This window comes from Musa acuminata, unplaced genomic scaffold, assembly GCF_036884655.1.
Source record: "Musa acuminata AAA Group cultivar baxijiao unplaced genomic scaffold, Cavendish_Baxijiao_AAA HiC_scaffold_1052, whole genome shotgun sequence".
Taxonomy (NCBI): Eukaryota; Viridiplantae; Streptophyta; class Magnoliopsida; order Zingiberales; family Musaceae; genus Musa; species Musa acuminata.
Window position 1 is genome coordinate 6,726 of NW_027021266.1, and position 26,096 is coordinate 32,821.

Genomic DNA, 26,096 nt, shown 5'->3' on the forward strand with positions numbered 1-26,096 from the left:
CATTAATGAAATTTAAAGAATTTTTTTTTACAAAGGATAAGTACTAAAACTGTATCATTTTTTTTTCATTTATCTATACATCCATTGGGGCCTACCACTTTGTCCTATGATGTTTGGAATCAAAGGTGTATTAAACTAAGTTGGAATCAATGTCTCAAATGCTATGATGGAATGAGATGTCACATAAAAAATTATATCTAAAATAATAATATTAATAAAGAAAAGAACCATGAGACCATTCAAGATATGGGACATGAATAACCAATGATGATAATAGTTAAATATTTCTCTCTTTTTTTTTTTTTTTTGTTGGGGTGGCTTATGGGTCATGCAATAGCACACATAATTTATGTCTGACAATTTTCCAGAAAATTATTCCCTACATTTTAATATGACAAAAGAATCCTCTATCATTTATTAAGAAAGATAAAAATGATTGAGAGCATGGGAACTTCTGTTATATTAAAAAAAATATAAATATTATGTGGGAAAACAAAAACATAATATTATTTAAAATTTTATTCTTTATAATTAAAAAAAATTAATTATTAATTCCAAAACAGCACAAAGCAAGTAGAACAAAAATAACTTTACAAACATTATAAGAGATCAGCAGAATTATTATTATTATTATTAAAGCGAGGGTAGAATTATTATTACTATATTACTAAAGGGTATTTGTGACATTTCACGGTCTCCAATGACCCTAAGCTTCGTGTTTAAATAGGGCGTCTATGAACGCCATCCGCCGGTAATATCGCCTTGTCTATCTATTCCCTCGTCTTCCTCTCTCTCTCTCTCTCTCTCTCTCCTCCTTTGTCACAGCTCACTGCGACTGCCATCTCTGCAGAGTTCCACTGTAAGTTTTCTTCCTTCTCTCTCTCTCGTTAGATTTATGTACCTTAAGAAGCTCTGGTTGCTAAAGACGAAGAGAGCAACCTTGTTTATGGATGTATTCCTTTTCGTTTCTCTTGATTTCCTTCCTCTTTTGACTTAGACTCTTTAGATCCGTTGTTGGACTGATTCGGAGCGCCTGTTTGTGTTGTTGTTTTCTGTTGAGGCAGAGGTGGTAGCGAGGAGATGAAGAACTCGGTGTCAGATCGCAATCTCTTCATCGAGAGCGAGGAGGACGATGACGTCGACGAGGAGGAAGAGCACAAGGCGCAGCCGTCGAGGGCGGCCGACGACGATGACTCCGACGGCTCCGATTCGTCCTCCTCCCCCGACGACGACGACGACGACGGCCCCCCGCGGAGCAGGCCCAACTCCTACTCCACCAATTGGCCCCAAAGCTACAGGTACCCCCCGTTTGCATGGATAGATCGCCTCATGCGTGCCTTACGATCGCGATCCGACGGCGGAAAACGTTTCCCGGGTTACCGCCGTTGGATCCCGATCTCGATCCGTTGGGCCGCGGCGGTGGGAATCGGCTGGTATCTCGCGCGGCGAGTCGTGATCGTAGGGGGTGTCGTTCGAAGGATGGTGGGGTAATAATTTGGTGACAATACTTTTAAATTTAGCGCGGCGACAGATTATTAGGTTGGATGGAATATTTTTGATGGCGTTAGGACGAGGCTGTCGCGGTATTGTCTCCTTCCTCATCAATGCGACTTGGATCCATCTCTTCAGAGACCAATATTATTATTAGCTGTAAGTGTACTACATACCCTCCCTCGTACATACATTATATGTACGAATTGTAGTAGAAGAGTTTTTGAGTCAATATTGGTTTGTAAGGGGCCGTACGATTTCGTGCAGAGTTTTGATCCCTCCTATCGTCACATCCCAACCGTTGGTACTTACGGATCATGTTGGGATGGTGGGGGTGAAAGAAGAATTAGTAAGTCCGTAAGTACCGCATTGGTTCGTAGCTCTTATATAAATGATTAGTTCCGTATAAACTCAAGCTCGGACAGCACATATATTTTTGGGATCAATTAAGAATGATCAATGGAGATGAAGCGTGAGGAATCCGACCTAATTAATCTATTAACGGGGGAGAGGATGGAGGTGGCAGTGGCCTACTCTGACTTGTTCTACGTATTTTAATGTCCAGGGGATGCTGGTTCATGTTTTGGATAGGATTTGTGTCGAAGGGTCTCGGAAAAGGGTGAGGGCTGCTGCTGTGGCAGACTGATCTGTCGCGGACTTGTTTGCTATAGGTTGTCCAGTAAAAGCCGAAACGGTGCCTGTGGCCCGCGACAGCTTAGACGGAGGTGGCAGGGTGTAGCTCTGTAGTCTGTCCCAGGACAGGGAACAGGGTTTTCTCTCTCATCCACTGCCTGACTATCGTAAGGGCCCATACTCTTTGGGATCATTAGAATTATCGAGAAATATATTTATTTAAGCAGCCTTATAACGAAGAAGATCCGCTGTATGACATTTTGCAGTTTATGATTTCTGGAATCTTATGAAATCTTACATTTATAAATAACTTATGGAAACGTTAACCAACATGTCATACAGCGGAGGTGCAATTTGACAGTATTTTGTTTGGAAAGAAAAATCCATTGGAAGATCTTTTCCATAAACAACAAAGATAAATTATTTAGTTTGGAGAATGGAAATAAAACCTGTTTCCTATTTGGTTTCGTTTGTTTAGCATACGGAAATATTGTTCCATTTTAGAACTTGAACGATGAAATTTTCCTTCACTTTTTGAAAAAAAAGGAAATTGAACGGTTAATTTTGTTTGTAAATTTAGATTTTTTTATTTTTTGTTTTCTGAAATAAACATAAATATTCAAGGTATGCCTTTTTTACCACGAAAGGCATCATCAACAAGTATGTTCAAATGAAATTATATCCGTTTAACTGTATGGCTAAGTGAGTGGATTATATCAGAGTATAAAGATCGTTTAATGCCTGAAAGGTTCTGGTGATAAATTATTCAGATAGTTTTACCGATTTGTTTGCAATGCTTTTGATATTGAGCCTAAACGATGAACTAAACACAATATTTCTTCTTCTTTTTTGTTCTCAGGCAATCCATCGACATGTACAGTAGTGTGACTCCACCAACGATAGGGTTCCTGGGGACTCCAACACTCAGCAGATTGTCAAGTTCCTTCCTTTCTTCCTCGTTTCGAGGCAAGCACACCCCAGAAATCATTGCGTCACTTATTAAGCCTTTACTGCCCACTACTGCTGCTGATCTTCAACTACAAGACGAAGAAAGACAAAGCTCGCATTCGCTATTGATCCCTCCACTGCCATCGAGGAAGCCATCGTTAGAGAAGATACAAGAGAAGGTCCCTCATGAGTTACCCGTATCCCGGAGCTGTTCCTATGGACAGGCGGTGCTCAATGGTGTGCATATCTCGATCTCATCCTTGTTATCAACTTTTTAAGAGTATGAAAATTTATTTTAGTTTATTTCTTAATGTCAAAATCTATTTTATGTATTGTTTGCATCTCTTATACATGTTTGCCTTTATGTCACGTATTGATAGTTGTTAGAGGAGTTACATAATGTTAAGAGCTATGTTGAATTCAAAGGCCCAAATCTACAGGCCTTTATGACCACTCGCAGTCAAATATAGGACTTGTTCACCATGCAAGTTTAACTCATAGCTTGAGAACCACAAAGAGAAAAAAAAGAAAAAAAAAAGGGGTTCTTATCAACCATCCGTAGGCTTTCGTGATCCTGATATCAACATAAGGAATAATTTGATTGTAGAAATAATCTGTGTAAGAAATTAATTCACCGTTCTCATTTGACATTTTCATTTTTTTTTTTCTTGACGGTATCATGTGAAACTTCTTTGTTAGGGATGAATGTTTTATGTGGGGTTGGGATCCTTTCAACACCTTATGCCGTCAAAGAAGGAGGATGGCTTGGGCTCTCCATACTCTTGACATTTGCCGTGCTTGCGTGGTACACCGGCATTCTGCTGCGCTATTGCTTGGATAGTGAAGAAGGCCTGGAGACGTACCCCGACATAGGTCAGGCTGCCTTTGGTACCACTGGTCGTTTTGCCATCTCTGTAAGCCCTTCATAGCCATGTCCACTTCCTGTATTCTCTTGAATCTTAACCGCTATTAAGAACTGATGAACTAACGCTTTCGTTTCATGTTCTCATGAACACGCAGATAATCCTCTACATGGAATTGTATGTAAGTATAAATACCTGAATCCACGTCGTCATCATCATATCAGTCTTTTATCTGATGACATTATGGCTTAGGATGTGGGATAATTATTGGTATAAGAGCTTGTTGCTATATGATCTCATACGTCACGTAGACCTGTGTGGTCTTGAGGTTAGCTGTTATTGGGGAGAATCCACTTGAATGATTTTTTTGGTTGGGCTTAAACATGAATTTTTTATTCTGTCAATTGTGATACCAATCATATGAGTCATAGGGAATCAAAATTAGTGAATTAACATTATTTTATTTAATAATTATGATAGTATTTGTGATTTCTAATGTGCATTCATTTTGCAGGCTTGTTGTGTTGAGTATATAATATTAGAGAGGGATAACTTATCATCACTATTTCCAAATGCGCAACTGAATATAGGCGGCATACATTTAGACTCTCGTCTACTCTTTGCCATCTTGACGACTATTTTGGTTCTCCCCACTACGTGGCTTAGAGATTTAAGTGTTCTTAGTTACATATCAGGTCAGTATATCCCCTTCAATAATTTCTTGTTGCAGTTGTCATTAACACTAGCTAATTTGGTAAGATGCATGAGGTCAACATTTTAATGGATCATTTGTTTCATCTGCAAGTCAAAAACACAAAAGAGCATTTTGAGAAATATTTTATTATTGTTTAGAAATTTTTCTAGATATTGTTTAGAATTAGTAATTTGGGAAACACAGGGTCAACAAAGTCATATTTTAATACTGGTTATATGCATCATTTCATTCTTTATACACAACTAAGTGATGATTGTGGCATGAAATGTATATGCGTGTATATATAAATATTAATCATGTACTAGCAAATGGAATTTTGTGAGGTCTAAATTAATATATGATCAATTAGTTATCCTTAAATTGCACTTTCTTTTATTCAAAGCAGATGCAGATGGGTCTGCAATCACCAAATGAACCCTTATCACCAGAATCAGATAAATTTAGAATTCATCAAACATTTTAAGAAAACGCATGCTTACTAGATTCTGATTTAATAAAAACATCCACTTATAGGTTTATTAATTTTCCTTTCTTTCTCAATATTTGGCAGTTGGAGGAGTTATTGCATCGGTAATGGTTGTCTTAAGCTTATTTTGGGTTGGTACAGTCGACAAAGTTGGATTTCAAAATAAGGGCACTTCACTAAATCTTTCAGGTATACCAATTGCCATTGGTATATATGGATACTGCTATTCAGGTCATGCAGTTTTCCCGAACATATATTCCTCATTGAAGAAACCCAATCAATATCCTTCCGTTCTCTTTACCAGGTGAGTAGATCTAAGACATGTTAGTATTCCTTACCTTTCACTAATACACAGAAATCTAACTACATTTTGGCCAATCATATTTGTAGCTTTGCAATTTGTACTGTGATGTTCGCTGGGGTTGCTGTCATGGGTTACACTATGTTTGGGGAGTCAACGCAATCGCAATTTACTCTCAACATGCCACATAATCTAGTGGCTTCGAGGGTTACTGTGTGGACTACGGTAACTACTATATTCTTTTCTTTATTATTATTTCTCAATGATTGCGAACTTTAACTAGTTGGTCTATAAAATGCATGAAATATTGATCTTTATTTCATTTTCTTATAAATCATTGAAGGTTTTGCTTCTTGCATACATGAAGGTACATATTAAAATTTAAAAAAGAAAAATCATAAAATTCTGTATCTCTTTAATTGAGAAAAGGGAAGAAAAGGAAAAAATAAAATTCATTGGAAAATTACATTATCAGAAACTTTGAATACAATTCATAAACAAGAGATTCTACTAAAAACACTAATGTTGTTGTTTTTTTGTGTTGCATATACTAGACTAATTTGATCAATAATATGAACGTAAATAAAACTGTGAGACATGCATATTTGATAATTTATCTAAGTAAAAAGGGAAAAAAATGTATTCTCACAACAATAAAATCAACAATATCTTTTAAGTTTATCTATTAGATGTTCAAATTAAGATGTTGACTGTTTAATTGAAGTATTTGTCTTAAAAAAAATTTACATCCTGGGATAATGGTCGAGTTGGTTACTAATGTTATTTCATAGACTTTTGGTTGCAGGTGGTGAACCCGATTACTAAATATCCTTTAAATGACATTTTCTATTTTGATCATATTGTACTCCATTGAAGAACTTTGTTTAATGGTGATACTCTTTGTTCCTGTAAGTTTGATTCAAAGATTTATTATATTATCAAAAAAATGCTTCAGCTTCTTCAATTAGTTGAACTTTGATTGGAAGTCAAATGAATTTTGTGGTAATTCCAAATTTTCTACTAAAACTATCTTAAAAAACATTTTTAATTCTAAATTTTAAATAGATGGTAATGATTATGGTCTCTTCATAGTAGCGTGATATTTGGAAGTTTGCACACAAATTCTTATGGAAATTTTTGTTATCCTTAACTTATGAAAACATATGCATTAACTCTGACTCCTTTGGCACTGAGTTTGGAGGAGTTGATACCATCAAACCAATCAAAGTCGCACTTGTATGCAATCATGATAAGAACAACGCTGGTTCTTTCTACTCTGTTAGTGGCTCTTTCCGTCCCTTTCTTTGGTAAGCTTATTTCATGTTGCTTCCTTTTCAGTTTTACAATATCTTACCAATTATTTCCTAAGTGTTAATTCCCTAAAAATTTACATTTCAATTCATGACTTAGCAACGCAATAATTTACTTGTGACTTAGGATGAAATAACCCCTCTTTTCCCATTTGCATTTTCTATAAAATTTTTCAGCTTTAAGCACTTGTATAATTTGGTTATTATTTTCTTAACAGGTTTGGTGATGGCTTTTATTGGATCTTTGCTCACAATGCTCGTTGTAAGTTCTAGATTTGCTTCAATTTTTTTAAAAGTTTGACATCACTGTTCTATCTATAATAATTTTATTTTGTTGCAGACTTTGATTTTTCCATGTGCTTGTTTCTTGAGCATACTTCGTCATAAAGTTACAAGAATTCAGGTAATAACATTTAATCAATACCTACAGCCATATATGCTCCTATCATTTCATTTGCAGAAGGTTTTTGATATGTCATGAATCTGCTGAAAAAATGGTAATATAATAAGTTTATATTTGGTGCAAAATAACAACCAAGCTGAATGTAAAAGTTCACAAGATATTTCAGAAATATGTTCTTCACAAAACCATTATATTAAGTTTGTTTAGCATCTTATTGAATCATTGATTGACATCAGTTCATCAAAGGAGAAAGGGTCAAAGTCTAACATCCAACTAACATAAAAAATTAATGCACACTTGCAAAAAAATGTTTAGTGTTTGATTTGATTCTATCATTGTCTATACATCCTTTTTACAAAAATCTCCAAAAGAACTCTTTATATTTATAAGCTTCTCTTTGTTTATCTAATCTACAAAAATTCAGAAACATTCATTTTATTCCAAATATTGGTTTGCTCATCATAAATAAAAAAAGCATTCACAATTTTAGACCACTAAAACACTGAACAAATGCTTATTGATGATATAATATCATGCACATATTAAGAGGTTCAAAGATAAATTATAGTAGTATCTAAGTATGGATCCATGTTCTACTTTATCCACGAGATAAAATAATTTAAAGTCTTAGTTTCGATGCATAGAAATTTAGAAGGTTGAATCATTACATAACTAATAATAATTTGCTAGCTAGCATCTTATGCGATGTACATGCTGTGTAATATATTGTCTAATTAATTTCAATTGTAGGGACTATTTTGCATCATCATTATCACAATTGGAGTTGTTTCTTCCATTGTCGGCACCGTCTCATCAATCTCCAAAATAGTAGATAAATTGAGTCAATGATCACGGCACCAAGCAAATCTAGTTGGTTGTTCCTCATTTTTGCTTTTATTATTCCTACTACTTTTTATTTATGTCCTCTTGTAAATTTTGTTTATCGGATACTGAACTAGTGTTGGTCTTAGTCTTTTCTTCCTCTTTTAATTTATACAAGTACAATAAGTGATATGATCTTATGCATAACATGATCTAATGTGGTACATTTTAAATGATGATTTCTTGCTTTTATGTTAAAAATTGTTGCTACTTAACTCTTGTTTTGTTTCTTGATTTGCAAGTGAAATCGTCATATTTTGACCTCCTTTTGTTGTATTCATTTGTGCATATGCAGTTGCATGCTAGAAATGAAACAATCATTCCATGTAGAGTGAGTGATTGAAGCAATGCACTTATCACCAGCCTTGTTGTCTAATGAGGCTTTGTGTTTTTCTAAGTTAAATGACACCACATACACAATTAGAACAGTTAAATTCGTGATTAAGGAAAGCCATGGCATCAAATCTCGACCACTTGTGCAAGATTAAGGAAAACATCATCAAATCATCATCAGTCAATCGAGAAATGAACACGAGTTCGGGTCAGGTTTCAGTATATAGAAACATCTGAGTCTCCAAAGTCAATTATTTTCCTACTTATCCGTTAGTTCTCTTTATACATCCCTATAAAATTTCAAAATTCCTATAAATGCCTTTACATTTATCAATCTTCGTCGTTCACTAAGCTAGAGAAATTATAGTTGACAATAATATTGTCTAAAAATATTAAGTATATATATATGTTAATTTATTTTTATACTTTGTAAGGATTAATATACAAGAATCTTACTAGGAAAAGATAAATACTTAATCTAAAAACATATAAAACCCAACCACATTATTATTAGGCCAAATTACATATATATCCCTTCAAAGTAAATTATTTTGGATAATTTCCCTAAAGAAACACTGTATTTTAGATTTTTCTCGGGTGATAACTCATATTTCCATATTTTCCATAAAGAGTCCTTACATTTTTTTCAAATACCCCAAATTTCATTCATTTATTTATTTCTCATTGAGTGCCTCTACAATTTTCTATATTTTTCATAGAGAGTCTTTTTCATTTATTTTAAAATATATCAAAATCTTCTTAATTTTCCTCTATAATTACATAAATTCCGAGAAATAATTTTATAAAATATCGAGATTCGATTGATAATCAAGTAAAAATACTATAAATGTTATTGAAAAGCATTGATATAATATCGTGCCTCTTGGGTTATCATTATTATCATTACAATATCATATTTTTACGCTTATAGTTAGTTTGATTGAGGTCAGAAACCTATTTAAATTATTTTATAATATTTTATAATATTTTTATTATGATAATTAAAATATTATAATAAACCAAAAATACTATAATAGATGAAAAAAAATTTTGCATGATAGTTTTGGAAATCTTAAAATTAGATATACTATTTAGGTAATTTTAAAATTAGATATGCTATTTAAGAAAAATAAGACAGGATATATCAATTAAAAATGTCCAAAATATGATGATTTTTTAGAAAAATCATCCCATATATATACGTAATGATTAATTTTTGAGCGAAGTATCTATGTTTTGTTAGAGGAATACATGGAAATATGTTGTTTGTAGAAGGATATATACGTAAAAACACCATGTTATCATCACCCGGTCTCCCCCTGGCAGAGCAAGTCTACTGTTTGCTTCTTGTCGAAGCCTCAAATCCCAGGCGGCATCCCGACCATGCTCTGAGCCCGCCGCCGCAGTACTTAGTCTTCATCCCACCATGAGCTTGGAGCCCTTCGCCAGGTCGCTCCTTCCCCCTCCCGCCAGAATTAGGGTTTCTTTTCTTTCTTCCTTCCCGCTCTCTTTCCCTCCCTCTCCCCTAGTGCCATTCGGCTCTTTGCTTCTCGGATTTGCTGCTTCCGTTGCTCCTGCTGATGCTGGTGATGGGTCTAGGTTGGTGCGGCTCGCGGGGAGGGCTTTCTACGACGACGTCTCTCTCAAGGGGGACAACCAGCCCAAGAACGGCAGGGGCGACAACAGGGGCATGGCCGTCATCGTCCTCGACGCCCTCACCAGGTATCCGGAGCTCGTCTTGGTCGGATTGTTCCGTCTCCCCTCTTTTCGTTTCTTCGTCTGTTTCTTACTCTTGGAGTCTTCCGTTGTTGGACTTGTCGTGTGAATTCTTTTAGTTTAGGAACCCTAAGTGCACCTATGTTGGCTGAGAAATGTCCGATTCGTTTTCTTTCTTGTTCTGTTTCAGTTGAAGGGTTCTTCCAAACTGCCTTTCGGCTAAAACTGTTGCATGATTGGACGCTTATTTAGTTCTTGTGTTGCTCATAATTTCCTTTTTCTTGATTTCATTGATATTCTCCTTGTTCTCTTTACCAACTTGAGATTATGAGCAGCTTGATGTGGACTTTTATAGGTCAATTATTTGAGTGTTTTTTTTATGAAATATTTATTAAGTTGGGTTGCATTTGTTCTGCCAACAGAAGATGGGAGATAAATACAATCTTGGCTATGCTTAAATGAATGAAGCATGTGTTATTGTTGGAATTTTTTGGTACAATCAAACTGTTACATTATCTAGGCATATGGAAAAAAGACCCCAGTGAGTGAATTGAAAAACAAATATGGTGAAAGTTATTTTTATGGTTTATGTTGTTTATTTAGAAAAAATTTCCTTATATGATTGATATCAATTCAAATTTAGTCATATTTGATTTTCTGATGATTCTATATTTGAGCGGGGCTTGTGGTTGGAGCAAATCGTGTGTCAGCATACCTAGAAATTATTTCTATTAGAAATTAAGGTTTGAATCCACTTAAAAAAAGAAAGGGTAGCCTCGCACACAAGGCTTCCATCAGTGTTAGCCACATCCTGGTAGAGAGATTCAGGTTCCAGTCATTGGATGGATGTAGTTTAACATTGCCATAATGAATTTACCTGATCTGTAGCCAATCTGTTTAAATTAAATTGTTGTATTAAGTTGCTGGTTGGGTCAAGTTGTAAACTCTAGTCATATCCAATATTAATTGGATCTAGTGTCAGATCGAATTTGGTCAGATCCAATCCAATCTTTATAATACTACATCTATATTCTCTTGATAAATCCATTAGTTTTTATCAAGAATACTTAATTAATTATAATTCTTTTAATTTTATTAATTATTCATGTAGCCAACCCCAAATAACTGGGACTTATGATTTTGTTGTTGTTGGTGTTGTTAATTTTATTAATTAATTAATTTTCGTTTATTGGAAGTTCATTTGCAACTCATTTATATGTTAAAAATTAAAGCTCATTGTACTTGAGTTTCGAGCAGACTTCCAGATGAACAAGCAGTTGTGTGCAACTTAATAGTTTACCAGGAACTTGACTTTCATGAATTCAAAATTGGGACCTATTCTTACTTTTGTCAATCCACATTCCTCACTATTAAAAGTTGACTGCTGCAGTTACCCTCAAAAGTCTAAAAGATTTCCCCTTTTTTTCCCTTTTTTTTGTTGGAAAATAAAATTTCAGTTTTGTAGTGGTTTCATCTGAAGGAAATGTAAAGAAGTGACCCATTTCTTAGGAACTACATTTGAGTCGCATGTTCATGGCCAAACATACTCATGCTTCGCGTTGTGTAAATGTGTCGTACATATAAAGTGAATTGGAATGTGGTCTTGGTCTATAAATATGACACATGAAAAGGAGAGCCTTCTAATTGTAGAAACGTGTGTATCAATTGAATGACAATAGTTCTTGTTTTATGATGGGTTTTCAATAGGTTCCCAGATTGACTGTGCTTAACTTTTTCTAAGGTTTGAGCTTTGCCTTGAGTGGTGCATCTTAAGTTTATAAGAAAATCTGCTCAAGCTATTGGAATGTGGAGTGGTCTACCGATATAATAACAACACAAACAGATTTTTCAGAAAAAAAAAACAGTTTTGATTTATTCAAAAAAATCCTTCTGGAGCTTTTTAGTTAATGCTAGACTTAGGCAGATTTTGTTTTTGGGCGTGGCAATAGCAAGTATGTTCATGGATTGGTTTGTTTTATTCTTATGACATCAAGTGAAAAATCTTCACTATGACCTAACCATCCACCAGGTTTGGGGAGGCCTAATCACCCGCGGAAAATTTGGGGATGACTGTTTCACCTCGGTAGTAGTACTTTACTCTTCAACACCTAGTCTTGTTGCCTTTCAAGAGAAAATTTAGCTTCTAAGAATTCTTAGTAACTAAGTTAAGGTGGTAAGAGATAGTTAAGAAGCACGGACATGATACGACACGGACACGGCGATACACCATTTTTTAAAAAATTAGGACATGGATATGACGAGCACATATGTATTTTTTTTAATATATATATACATATAACATTCAATAAACATGAGTTTTATAATATTTATACTTAAATTTTATAAACTCAGCAATGTGAACAAATAAATATCATCATACAAGTTAAAACAATTAAAATTATCTAAATTTAAGTATCCAAAATAAAAGTCGAGTACATTAGATAATATTTCACAATCTCCAAATATAGTTGATATATGTTTCCTTGTGACGATCTCCAGATTTCTTTTCTTACGAAGCATATGACCCTCATGTGAGGGCCACGCGAGCACAGTGCCGCACACGAGTGTTTGACATGTGTATCGTGTGTCCTTCATGTGTTGGACATGGACATGTCCACCAAAAGCACGTGTCCGTGCTTCTTAGAGTGACAGAAAAGAAGTGAAGCATACGAGACAGGCCATTTAAGTTAATAAGCCTCTTCTTTCTGAAATTTGAGCTTTTCTTTTGCAGATCGACATATCTTAGTTCTTCAAAGTGACTTCCTCTAAAGATTATCAATATAGGAATGATATTCGTATTTGTTGGTGCTTGAACTATTTCTTCATTCTCAACAATTTTCCAGGCGCCAATGGGTGAGAGAAGAAGATTTGGCTAAGACCTTAAAGCTGCATGCAAAACAACTTCGTCGTATTTTACGATTTTTTGAAGAGGAGAAGCTAGTCATGAGAGACCATCGGAAAGAGGTTACAATCTTTTCCATACGTAAAGCATAATTGACTGTTAATGACTTTGTTCATGAGTTATAAAATTTTGCTTGATCCATGCTTTGCTTTGTAGGATTAGGAGTCCTTTGCAGATTATATGCTTAGCTTAGCCAAAAATATTAATTAGCTGTTTTTTTCTGGGTTTATTCTTTGGTGAAGATCATGAATTCTTATTTACTCAATAATGGCCAGGTTGTCGGAATATGTTCAAATTGGTAGCACATGCTATCTTGTTGGTCCTTTTATCCTTTATTTTTCTACACAAGCTGATGCTAATTACTAAAAGAAAATGAACCCAATGGATGAGGCACTTGCCAATGTGGTGTTTGGTTGATATCCATAGTCCTATGCCTACAAATAGAGAGATTGTTTCCATGACTTTGTACTTTGGTCATCCAAGTTGCTAAGGAGCAACCTCACCATTGCATCAAGGCTCGCCATCAGCATCCTACTTTCTCAAAGTTCAATATTTGGGATGCTATGACTATTTCTTTGGTGACATAGGTAAAGAATGACTTATTCTGTTATTATATGCAGCATAATTGTAATTGACATCATTTTGTTGTACAGTGGAAGTGTCTACATCTCAAAGTTGTGTTGTTATTGATACTCGCATGTTTTTTTGTTAGTAACTTAACAAGGCATATTCTTACGCATTTAATGGTTATTAATATCCAATTTAAACATGGATTTCCTGCTGTGAAGAGTTGACTTAACCCTTGTCTCACAGACTCCTCTCTGTCTTATTTTCTGAAACCTTTTTTTCCACTTCTTTCCTATGCAAGTCCAAATTAGAAGACACTTCAACTTTTATGGTATTAGACAAAACCCTTGGGCATACCAAGTTATACTTTTATAGTGTCACTTCACCACATCACCTCAGAACAAGTGTAGGCTGATAATTATACAGTATGTTTTTGGTCCATTCTTCAGTTTATAATTAAATTTAAAATCAACCATTAGAACGTGGATTGTGTTTGGATATGTGAATGATGGTTTGAAGTTCATTTTCCATTGAGGACGTTAAACTTGTAGCCATTTTATCCAGAAAGTGATCAGAAATGACAACCAAGATATGCTAGTTAATGCCTGAAAGAGGTGATGAATTTGATTTGGTTGTTAAAATGATTATCAAAATTGACAATGGAGGATGCCAAGGAGAAGTGTCAAATGGTGCATCCTAATCAATCCAGGGTATAGTATTTTAGTTAAATAAAGGTATAAGGCTCATGCTACACATGAAACTAAGCCAAGGTCAATGTAACATTGATGCTGGAAACTACCAACAAAAAACATGTTATGTGTTTCCTTTGCATGCATGGACTTATGGAATCCTAGATAATAGAAGTTCGATGTCAATAGGAGCTTCTTCTCTGCAAACGAGAGCTGACAGTCTTGTAACATGAGTTTTCTGGTAAACCTGCTTGTATTCTTAAAGCAAATTGTTTAAAGCCCCTACCTATCTTATGATAGATGTCTATGCCTAGATGGAAGCTTAAGAATAACATCTATGTTTTACTGTTGGTGAAGGAACAATCTTTTAACTCTTTGCACCTTTAGTAGGATGAAGTGAGAGATATTTTGCAGCTTTAGCAACAACAAATAGAGACCCTTCTCCAGCAAGCTTTGTGTTTTAGGAGAACATTTTGCTCTTCCTTTGGTTATGTCTTGACTTTTGATTTCATTTTTCATGAGAAAGTTAACTTTCGGTACCAGGCTACCAGAGACTACTATCTGGCATTCTCCTGAGTTTCTGACTTGCTTATGTCATTCAAAATCTTGCAGTCAGCTAAAGGGGCAAAAATATTCAGTACAGCAGTAGCTGCCACTGGTGATGGTCAACAAGTAGTAAAGGATGGAGAAGAGAAGACGAAGATGCATACTCATTCTTATTGCTGCCTGGACTATGCGCAGGTTGCTTGTAATATCTATGCTGTTTCTGGTACTCTTTAAAGGTCCTTTTACACTACATAGTTTGATGATTTATGTGATGTCTCTAGCAGTACTTTTATCGGTTCTTATCAGTTTCTGATTGTGAAACTTCCAAATTATAAATGCAATGGCTCTTTATTTATCTAGATGAATTTGTGGCCTATGATTGTACCGTTTAAGAAATTGAATGAGTTTATCCTCGATAAAAATGGAGCAGTTCACTTTTGCCCTTATGTTTTCTTCATTTCAGTGGTTTTCCTTCTGTTTCTATAACAAGCAGTGCTTTGCTTGAGCAGTTGGTTGGTGATTGGAAGTCCCTAGCCAACTCTTATGTTTGCACACTTTTACCTAACACAGTTATTTTCTACATGTAATCATTTAATTGACTAGCATCTACATGGTTAACCAAGGGCGTGTCAGAAGTTTGACATAAGAGTATAGTTCATGATATTGATTGATATAGGTAAGGATTACAACTTCGTTCCGTACCGTTATATTGAGCCCTACTCGGTATCGTATCCACGATACGTCAGGGCATACCGACAGTACGCCCAAAATTATTAAAAAAACCTCCAAAAATAGAAAAAAATAGAAAAAAATAGATTAGGGTTTTTAAATTAGAAATAAATATAAATTTAATATAATTTTAGTAAAAATAATGTAAATTGACCCAATATCAATCAAATTTCAATTAAATCATTAGAACCACTAATCACAACATTAAAAAAACTTAATTAAAACCTAATTAAACTTATTATACAATCACAAACAAATGATCTAATCCTTAATATGTATGAAATATAAATATTTGACCTATTAAGTGTCTAATTTCAAAAAAATCAATATTAAACACACTAATCACAGGATTAAAGACCTTAGTGACTCCCTAATTAACACTATTTTACCATAAAAAACATATCAAACAACATATTACACATTAAGTCATATACCACATAGAATAGGCTTTATCATCTCATAAGTCAATAAAAATCTAGAAAGAGAATACATATATCTTGATTAGAGTATTCTTCCTCTTAATTCTCCTAAATTAGTTTCCTAAATTTGATCCAATTCACAAATTGTAGCTTTATTGAGTTTAGGAGAGTGAAAATATGAGAATAAGAGAGAGATGTGAGTGAAAAAGAGTTTGAGAGAGTTTAAGAGATTGAGAGATTGAAATAAAGGCGGGAGAAATGGGTTTAAAAACCCTTTTCGAAGTCTCAAATGATTAAATTGATCATTTGAAATAAGGCAATCTCAGTTATTGATTGGTAACGGTCGAAATCCAATCGTTATCGATCGGTATAGGTCGATAACGGTCGGATTTTGATCATTACAACCCGGTACAAGTCGGTAATGGTCGAAATCCGAGCATACCAACCGGTACAGGTCGATAACGGATAGATTTTGATCATTACTACTCAATAGAGACCCCAAATCGCCTGATACGAGATCAAGTGATTGGTACCACTCGGTAAAGGGCGGTCTGTGTACCGGTATCTTGTCGAATGAATACATACCGCCCTTATTGGGCGGTACGCATCATTACAACAAACTCTAGATATAGGTAACATTCAAGGTTGATACGAATTTGACTGATTTCTTATGGTTATAAGTTGATACGAAATGGCTAAAGATATTGATGAAGTATAAATTAATTTTACAGCCTTAGGAAAGAGTTGTTGGAAGGAGAAGAGGAAACTTGAGGTAGAGGACAAACTTCTACTATATGTTTATCAAGTTCATTATTAAATGTAGGAGTTGAATACTCTTTAAGTCATTGGAAGCAAGGAGGAACACAATCGTGTTGTTGTTGGGCATGTGCAGGAGATTGTGCAGCAGTGTGCATGCAACTGGATACAAACAAGGTCTTTTGCTTGCTGCCATTGGAAGGAACTAGAGTGGTTGCAAGTGCAAGCTGCATCATACATGGAAAAAAGATATTTTCTTCCTTTCATGTGATGCAGAGTGGGAGAGTGACCTTGGCTGGCATGTGTGCATAACTAATCAACAAGAGAAAGTTAATATCGAGGATTTAAATATTGGTCTGATATTGTTTCGGTAACCTACTGGGTTGTTACAATACCAGTATACAAGATGGTATACCAACTTTTACAGCTTGGTATCATTGAATTAAATAATGAAAACACAAAATAAATGGTACCATACTAGTATTGAGCTATACATTTTAATACTAATATTGGTCAAATTGGTAAATATCGGTAGGAACATACTACTCCGACCAGTATATAGATATTTTGTTGTTTTTGTGTGTATTAAGTTTTCTATCCTTTTTATGATAACTTCTTTGGGCTTTTTTTAACATTTGGTATTTGTTGCACAATCTCCCATACTTCCAATATTATCAAGAATTGTACACTTGGATAGTGTTGCTCTTTGTTGGCCTTTGACTTTTTAAATGCTTGATAATATTGACAGTTTGTTTTCTTATGACTGTTCTATAACTTTCAATTTCTGCATGTCAAGCTGATGTTTGTCTATGTTTCTTCTTTATCATATTTGTGGTGCCACCACGGAGTATAGATCTATGACGTCATAAGGTATCGAATGCATCGAATGAAGAAAAAAATAAAGGATGAATTGGACAGCAGGAATACCATTCAAGAATACATATGCCCAAATTGTGGGAGAAGGTAATTAGTAATGTCAACAATCATATTGGTACAGAACACTCTGAAGTCTCTGTTTGACAGCCATCAACTTCTGGGATTGACTTATACTCAGGTATTCAGCTTTTGATGCACTTCAGCTTGTGAGTTTCACCGACGAGTATTTTCACTGTGAAAACTGCAATGGTGAACTTGTTGCCGAGAGTGATAAACTTGCTGCTGAAGAAATGGGAGACGGTGATGACAATGCTAGAAGGCGGAGACGTGAAAAGCTGAAAGACATGCTTCAAAAGATGGAGGTTAGATTAAACACCACTAGGTTCCATCTTCTCTGGATTTGTGTGACTCATCTTTTTTTCTGTATGAAACAGATTTGTGTGACTCATCTTTTTTTTCTGTACGAAGCACATCTATGTGTGGAATTCGAGTATTGAGGTTACTGTTTGAGTTAAAATTAATGTGTCATTTTTAGCATATTTAATCAATATACACAGAATTGTAATTTTTTTTTCAAAATAATGTGCATTACCACTGGAACTACCTTTTTTAGAATACTTATAAGAATAAGGTGTACATTATGTTTATTATATGTGCACACTATGTTGTATTTGATTCACATTTATGGCGGCAAACCGTGTTCCTGCTATGCCATTTTGTTTGTTCAGTTAGAAGTTGTGTATGCGTGTAAAGGCTTGAACATACACATACATAAAATATTTATACATGAACATAATATGAGTGACAACTCTCCCATACATGTCCTTTGGTACCTCAATATTTGCAAGGAGGTTGTGGGCCTTGTTGCCCTCCTTGATATATCTGAATGTGCATCAAGAGATCCATTAATATTGCACAATAATTTCTGAAGCGTCAAATTGATGAAATTCTATCAAGCTCCCAGCCATCTGTTGTGGTTTGTTATTTTGCTGAAACTGGCATGAATGCAGGAACAGCTGAAACCATTGGCTTTGCAACTTGCGAGAGTAAAGGATTTACCTGTTCCTGAGTTTGGAAGTCTGCAGGCATGGGAAGCTAGGGCGAATGCAGCTGCTCGTGCAAATGGTGATTTAAATGCACTGGATCCAGCCAAATCTTCTCAAGGACAAGGATACAGTGGAACACCTATGCCATTCCTTGGGGAAACAAGAGTATACATCTTATTTTATTTCTTTGAATTTTATGATAACTTTTGGTTAATTATATGATGATCATTGCAATTTATGTCAAGGTTTTGGTGGCATTGGTATTTGAATGTTGTGCTGTTTCATGTTCAGGATTCATCTTTGAAATAGAGAGGTGTGACTAAAGTTGTGCCTGTCATTACCATTCCTGATTTTTAAATCTTGTAATTTTTCTATTTTTAATAAAAATAACTGCATATTAACCACTAATTATTGATCAGAAATCTGGAGATGATAAGTTTGTCAGTCTGTTTATTTTGCTTTCTTAAAGTTTTTGTGTGCATGAATTAGCAACACTTACTAGGGTAGTCAATTTACTTGATTAGGATTATGCCAGCCATTTACAGGCTCATGTTATTGTGGCTGAGAACATATATGATAGTATGTATTATACACAAACACATTGTGTAGGGTAATCATGTTTAGAATGATGAACTCAAGTCGTGAATTCTCTATGACAGGAGAAAAAAAGTGCAATTGAACAGATCAAAGTGCTTTGACAAATGATCTTCTTGGCTTGTTTATTTTAGTCTTATCATTGATAAATTGATGAAATTATAGTTCTTCACTAGTCATTCGCATTATCCTCTTTGTTTTCCTTCATCTGTTTCTTTCTTGTTCTCCTACTAGATTTTTTGCATCATTTAGTCATCTGATATCATCTGCTTATCAAACCTGAGCACCATTGTGGTTTCTTCCAGTTTGCTAGATCATGCACATCATATGTTTGGTAGTTTTTATTAAAATAAGATCAATATTTTCATTATGTTTTTTCTGGTGTGGTTGCGGAGTATTCAATGTTCATACTCAGTTTTCTCTTTTAGGAGTCTTAAAAGAGTTATGACAGGTGTCAGTATCATCTTTATCACCAATCTCTGGTTGCACACAGTCCTAAAAAGGTTGCAAAGAGCTTAGATACTTTTTGATCAATAATGGGTTTGATTGGTTGTTGTAGAGTTATGTCCAAAAGCTATTTGGGTAGCCAAATAATATAATTCTAGGAAACTCTATGATACTCTATTGGCTTAGCCAAAAATCTTAACTTGGGCTTAGTAATACTGTCCAAGGCATCCCTGCTGACCGGCTTCTTGCACACTCATATAGTTCACACTGATCCTATGACCATATATTTTTGTCTATCTATAATTCTCTAGGCACATGTGTGGATATGTGAATGAGATGTGGCGCGTTCTGTGATGGCCTGTTGTCAGGCACTCATGCTTTGATGCCATGGCAAGGCAAATCCTTTGTCCTATTTGATTTAGGATAGTGATAACAGGTCTATTTGTAAAGGAAGTCCGTTGAGATGCAATTCAAGATTCTTGAGATAGAAAGTGGTTTTGTTGGTGGCCCTTCTCTTTTCTATCCCTTTTTATTGTATCCGCTTTTTCCTGCCTTTAGTATACTATTTTATTGTTGTTATCATAAAATCAGCAGTATGCTCTTGTTCCAGCCAAAGCAACCCTGACTAATTGGATTTGATCCAATCCTATTGGTGCAGCTTCCTGACTGCAAGGTTATAGCAGGAATGCCTAGGGCTCTTTCTTCTGAATTTTCCATCCTTTTTGTTCTTGGTCCTGCAAATATCAATTAAGTACTCATTTTGTGTAGAATCTTCTACGAAAGTTTTCTTTTGGGTAGTCAATGTGTCATTCTAGTAAGAATATATTTCTTCATATTTTGGTGACTGTTATAGTCTACTGCAGGTTGAAGTTGCTTTATCTGGTATGGAAGTGAAGGGAGAAGACAATGAGTCTGATACAAAGACTTCAGCCTTGAAGGTTATACCTCCTTGGATGATTAAAGAAGGAATGAGTCTAACAAAAGAACAAAGGGGAGATGCGGTAAAAGTAGATGACGTTTCAACTTATGGTGATGACAAGAAATCAAAAGATGTAAAAGAAGACGAAAAGAGCATACAGGCTAGTAAAAATAAAAAACTTGAGTAATTCGTTCCAAATTTTATGTTGACGAATTGTTTCTCATAAAATGGTTACCTTTATGCTTTTTAGGATGAGTATCTCAAGGCCTATTATGCAGCTTTGTTGAAAAGGCAGAAAGAGCAGGAAGAAGCTTCAAGAATGCAACGAGAGGCAGAAAGAAGTCAGTCTGACCTTGTGGATGGTGTTCTTGAAGCATATTCTGAACGCCAAGTTGGCAAAAAGGCAAAACGTGAAGATTATGAAAATGATGATGTTGAATGGGAAGAGGTTCCATCTGCAGGTTTAGTTGTCTTTTCTACTACTTTTTGTTATTATACTTATATGTGTCCTTAAATCTACAATATCTATAACAATGCATGTTTTAAATGTCAATTTGGAAAAAAAACCAAAATGAGAAGATTATGAAAATAATGATGTTTAATGGTCCTGTATATAACAACACATTTATGTGTACTGTTTTATGTACAGCATATATTTACTATAATTTGGGTATGCCTTAATATCTACATTTGTAACTTGGTTGATACTTAAATATATCACAGTTGTGTCACACTTTTATAGAATTATTAACATCTCACTGAACTCTTAATTAGTTAATCAAGAGCTACTCTTGAATTCCTTCTTGTAAAACGTAATGTTCCTTCTTTTACTTAGGCCAACTTTATTATGTAAAATTTATTTAACCCTAAAATTTAATGAATCATCAGATGTTCTGAAACCCCTTAGAAGTTTGACATGTTGAATGCTTCGGCACCAACATGATGTAGAATAATAGCACCACAAAGAGCGGTCATAGGGATGTGCCTCTCACCACTCTCGTATAATGTGGTAAAAAAGAAAATTAATTCATTTAATCAGTCTGCAATGATCCATATTACAATCCTTTTCTCCTTTTAATAAACTCTCTAGATTCATGAAGAAAAGTTAAAAGAATAAACAAAATTATAATCGAGAGAATTACAACCCTTGGATTAAGATTCATCAACCTACCCTTTTTTGGGGAAGGTGCTTTCAAATTTATGTTGGTAGATAATCTTTATTTTTACAATATGTTTAATTGAGTAGACTTATTTGAAGATTCTCTAATCAGGCTTCAACTTTGTTGTAGGGATGAAATCCTTATTGAAGTTCAAATTTGGAAATTTCCTATTTTTCTGTTTGGCTTCCTTTTTCTTCTACCTAAGGATTGTGAGAATGCAAAATAGTAATGTAGAAGATGTTTCAATGTGACAACTTACTATATTTGCAAAAATCCCCCTTGAATAGTAGCCTTTATTGAAAAGAAAAATAAATCAAAATCGTGGACATCAGCTTGCCTACTTGGTATCTCCACATTGCAGATGTGCATAATCTCAAACTTCTAAAGCATCCATGAGAAAGTGCCTTCTTATCAACTCCGGTTCTTGTTCTTTTACTTCCTCATGCTTCAAGGAATTTTGATTCTGATTTTTTTGCCTCTGCCCTTATTTATGAGGTATCCTGTTGTCTACATGAATTTCATGATAGAGGTGAATGGGGAGGTAAACTTTTAGGAAGCTAGTCACATACTGCTTTGAGGTCATGGTGAGTTCATAAGATATGATTGCTCCTCTCTCAATTATCAAACTCTTGATATGGAGCCTGGAGGCATGTGGTGAGTGCTTAGCAAGAAATTAATGCTCCTCTCTCTAAACTATCAAATCCTTCATATGGAATCTTGACCATCCATCACAAATAGTTACTTACACTTGTTGATTGTTGGTGCTAATTTGAGCAAATAAATTTAAAAGTTGAACTTCATTATTTATGCTTACATGCAAGCTCATGTGCATGTAGCAACATCCTTCCATTGTGCAATTGCTATGCAATCCTTTTCACTGCTTAATCCATCTCTCCCTTTTTCTAAGATATTTTGTGTTGGTATTTGTAAGGTTTACATCAGACATCTCCACATTGTCTCAGACATTTCTGTCTTATCCTTCTTTGGAGCTGAGGTTCCTCATCCTAAATGCTAACTATTTTCATATGTATAAATATATATGTAACACCAGCCATCAATCTCAACATTTTATCTCATCATTTTTTATCCACATTACACTAATATTTGGATATAGTTTTCTTAGTCGTCAAGTTTCTGATCTAAGAATTACACAGTAAAATTTTTCTTTCTGAGAGAAGGGTATGAAAATCACACAGTAAAAGTATGTTTTCCAAACTCACATATCTATGAGCATTATTGTTTATGATCCCTCTATCATGCTGAACTTCAAGAAAGGGAACTCATACTTGTTGCTTTTTTCCTACTATTATCTCCATTCAGTGATTAAAGTTTTACAAGTGTTACGCTTTGTACACTATTTTTTTTTGTCCTACTTATTCTGAAACCCTCTTGAGAGTTCACTTCCGTAGTTCTATTTAAAATTTATTATTTCTGTATTCTCATTTAGTATAGTAATGTCACTGACCCTGTGCAGATAGGTAAGGACTCAAGGATGGCCCTTCCTATATACCTTGAATAAATTATTTGTCTTGCCAGTTACTTTTCGCACTTGCAGTTACTCAATTACCTTGTTATTCTTGGATTCTAGTTCCACTAACGTGGCATTTTTCAACTTCAAAGTTGTATCCATCATTCTGCACTTCACCAATCACCTACTCGTTATAAAAATCCACAACAAATGGTTCAGACTTCAACTTAATGTAAGACTTTTCAGATAAAGACTGAGAATACTGTGTTTTTTGTTTTTGTATTCTTTGTATCAATATGTTATTCTTCAACTTTCTTGACAAAGCTTACATTCTTAATCCACAGTATCGTTTTGTATCATCATTCATTGATGTCAAGTGTGATGATGGTTGAAATTTAACTGTATATGTAACAGTTGTGACAGGTTCAGGTGAAAAATATAGACTTGCTGATCTAAACATGGAGGCCACTGCATCAGGCGATGATGAAGATGATGACATTGACTGGGAGGAAGGATAAACCTAGACAAATTCAAGAAGTTTCTTGCTGATTGGCCAAGGAGCAAGAGCCTTCCAGTTGCTTCGTCTTCTCACTGTAACTCATAGCTAGGTGGTAGGATGACTAAGGTGCTGCTGCAGTATAATATCTGATGCATCGTAGCTGAAACTTTACAAGTTAGTTTAGTAAGGCTAAAGTTCTCAAGGGGAAAAGACATAGGTTTCTTGGTTAATCTTCTAAGCACATTTAGTGTAGATTGTTTCTGTATAGTAACACCATGGCCGCTGCAGTACCGGTAACCAAACATTTAGCTTGCATTTGTTGCATATTCTTCGAGCGTGTAGGGTTATGTATGTTTTCATATCCTTGTGTCCAATTGCTAGTGACTGTGATTGTGATTCGAAACGTATATCGCTGTTAACAATGTAATTTGGTTTTTGCCCCAACTGCAGCAACAAAGTTGATAGCAAGGTTAGATGGACATTTTGCCTGCAGGTGCTGGAGATGCAGCCTCCAAGGGATCTCTGTTTGTCTTTGCGGCCAGTTCTTTTTTATTGGTTTCATTAAATGGTTGCTAACACTATTTACGGGTCTTCATGCAACACCTTATTGTTCTTCATGCTTTTGCCCTCGTTATGTTTTACAGTTGGTGTATTGGAAAACTCCACCAGGAATCCGCATGATGTCCAGCTGAGTCCAGGAGACTTGGCTACGTTACAAGTATGCTTCTGGCTGTGTTTTCATTTTCTTATTAGTTAATGTTGTTGGAATCTGCGTCACAACTGCCTTGTAATTCTTGTGATTCTAAAATTGGACATCATCATCATGCTTTATGGCTGACATCTTTTGCCCATGGGAGTGTTTTTTTGGCATCTTAGAAGGAACAGCAGTTACTGGCAATCCTTGTTGCTTGGGGATTAGAAGAATCAGATGTATACACTATATGGCTAAGTTTTCTTTAAGACTTCTAGATTGTGGCATTCCAGATTCTGTTTGCAAATGCATCCCAACAGGGAGATGACCCCACGGAGGTGAGGTGACATGCAACATCTTAACTTCTTTGGTGTGGGGAATCCACCCACCAAGTAAACATCAGCTTATAGTGGGTGGTCTCATATGTCCCAATTCATTTATTCTGCTACTGCTGATTATTATTATAGTGATCAAATGGTGCTGTTTATGTGAAGTAATCTTACCACTACTATCTGTTATCCATGGTGGTGTTTATGCGTTGTAGACATGGATCCACTTTATCTAATGCTTCCTTTTCAATCCAGCATTCTTCACCACCACCACCATTGCCGTGTAAAGTGTATCGGAATTGCCCCGTGAAATATGCACCACTAGATTTAAAGGTTTGCCACCGTGGGACCTCCACCCTCTCTCTCTCTTCACAGATCTCCTACGGCTCTTTCATCGCTTCAGTGTTCAACTACATCATACATACAACTGCCTCAAGGTATGTTTTTCTATTTTTACATTTAAAAGGTTATTTCTTCTCCAAAACTATACAATCATATATTGACAGTTACTATAGCATGGAGTTTCCATTGACAGACGACAAACCATTTCTCTCTATATTCATTTATGATTCTCGATACATTTTTGTCTAAGAAACAACGACAGCCAGCCAGGAAGTGTCTCTATAATGCACCTAAACACAACCCACAATAGCTTTCCAAAGTGGGGGGGGACAAAGACCCTCTTTTGTTGTAGTCCACAACTCAATCCAAATATTTGCAACTTTTACACAAGCAATTCTTCTTTTTCTACTTTAACCTAAACCTTATCATGAACATGTCGTCAAATGCTCATCCACTTCCTTCCCTACCTTCTTATATATACTCATGCTGGTTTGCACAAGATTGTTACGAGTCCAAGCCAAAGGTGACACACAGCATGAAGCTCCTCAGCCTACTTGTTATGATGGTTTCTGCCATGCTTGCAGTATCCATCACGGGGTCATCCTCCGCCGCAGACCTCCGCCATCGCAAGACACCAAAGCTCGACACCAAAGAAGAAGGTCTCCTGCATCATCAGCTCAAGGGTGTGACTTCTTCCACAGGCGGTAATGGTGAAGGAGTCACCAGCCTTCACGAGTTCGCCAACGCTGTTGGCCAACAAGGAAGCACCTTTGGAGCAAGCAAGAGTGCGTACCCTGGAAATGACATCGACGGCCATCATAGTATCGATCCCACGTCTTGGGTTCAGAGGAATGCATCTCCCCCGGATCACGAGTGATCTGCGACCCTTTAAAGGACGCTCCATGAAGCGACAACAGCAGTCGTGTAAGCTCAACATAAATGAGGTAGATCGGTCTCTCTTTTAAGTATGCAGAAGAACTATCTCTCATGTTCATGTACTATGAAATCAAAGCTTACTAATCTCATGATAAGCAGTTGAATCTCCCTCCTCCAATT

General features: G+C 35.4%; 2 protein-coding genes across 7 annotated transcripts; both read left to right on the forward strand.

Annotated features, from left to right (window-relative positions):
- Positions 1-746: 746 nt before the first annotated feature.
- Positions 747-8,227, forward strand: LOC135665983 (amino acid transporter AVT1C-like). The gene is made up of 13 exons (XM_065177448.1): positions 747-859; positions 1,065-1,298; positions 2,984-3,309; positions 3,772-3,986; positions 4,093-4,116; positions 4,450-4,630; positions 5,201-5,420; positions 5,507-5,642; positions 6,223-6,242; positions 6,579-6,724; positions 6,946-6,989; positions 7,068-7,130; positions 7,881-8,227. Exons 2-13 carry the CDS (start codon positions 1,081-1,083, stop codon positions 7,977-7,979), a joined length of 1,692 nt encoding a protein of 563 aa, XP_065033520.1. The 5' UTR covers positions 747-859; positions 1,065-1,080; the 3' UTR covers positions 7,980-8,227.
- Positions 8,228-9,425: 1,198 nt separating this feature from the next.
- LOC135665984 (transcription initiation factor IIE subunit alpha-like) lies at positions 9,426-26,094 on the forward strand. 6 transcript variants are annotated; one of them, XM_065177450.1, is made up of 13 exons: positions 9,446-9,794; positions 9,945-10,067; positions 12,905-13,025; positions 14,832-14,960; positions 17,523-17,632; positions 17,724-17,907; positions 18,556-18,756; positions 20,496-20,711; positions 20,802-21,012; positions 23,594-24,396; positions 24,536-24,707; positions 24,954-25,135; positions 25,625-26,094. In XM_065177450.1, the coding sequence occupies exons 1-10, from the start codon at positions 9,772-9,774 to the stop codon at positions 23,695-23,697; spliced, it is 1,422 nt and encodes a 473-aa protein (XP_065033522.1). In that variant the 5' UTR covers positions 9,446-9,771; the 3' UTR covers positions 23,698-24,396; positions 24,536-24,707; positions 24,954-25,135; positions 25,625-26,094. The 6 variants fall into 6 exon arrangements, with proteins under 6 accessions (XP_065033526.1, XP_065033527.1, XP_065033522.1 ...); XM_065177452.1 differs by having other exon boundaries at positions 24,555-24,707; XM_065177454.1 differs by having other exon boundaries at positions 9,426-9,794; positions 23,603-24,707.
- The last annotated feature ends 2 nt before the right edge of the window (positions 26,095-26,096 follow it).

Coding starts and splice junctions, on each gene's coding strand:
- LOC135665984 (XM_065177449.1), top strand. CDS start 9,772: ATGAGCTTGGAGCCCTTCGCCAG. Junction 10,068..12,904: donor GTCCTCGACGCCCTCACCAG/GTATCCGGAGCT, acceptor ACAATTTTCCAG/GCGCCAATGGGTGAGAGAAG. Junction 17,633..17,723: donor TGCCCAAATTGTGGGAGAAG/GTAATTAGTAAT, acceptor ACTTATACTCAG/GTATTCAGCTTTTGATGCAC.
- LOC135665983 (XM_065177448.1), top strand. CDS start 1,081: ATGAAGAACTCGGTGTCAGATCGCAATCTCTTCATCGAGAGCGAGGAG. Junction 4,117..4,449: donor TCCTCTACATGGAATTGTAT/GTAAGTATAAAT, acceptor TTCATTTTGCAG/GCTTGTTGTGTTGAGTATAT. Junction 5,421..5,506: donor CCTTCCGTTCTCTTTACCAG/GTGAGTAGATCT, acceptor TCATATTTGTAG/CTTTGCAATTTGTACTGTGA.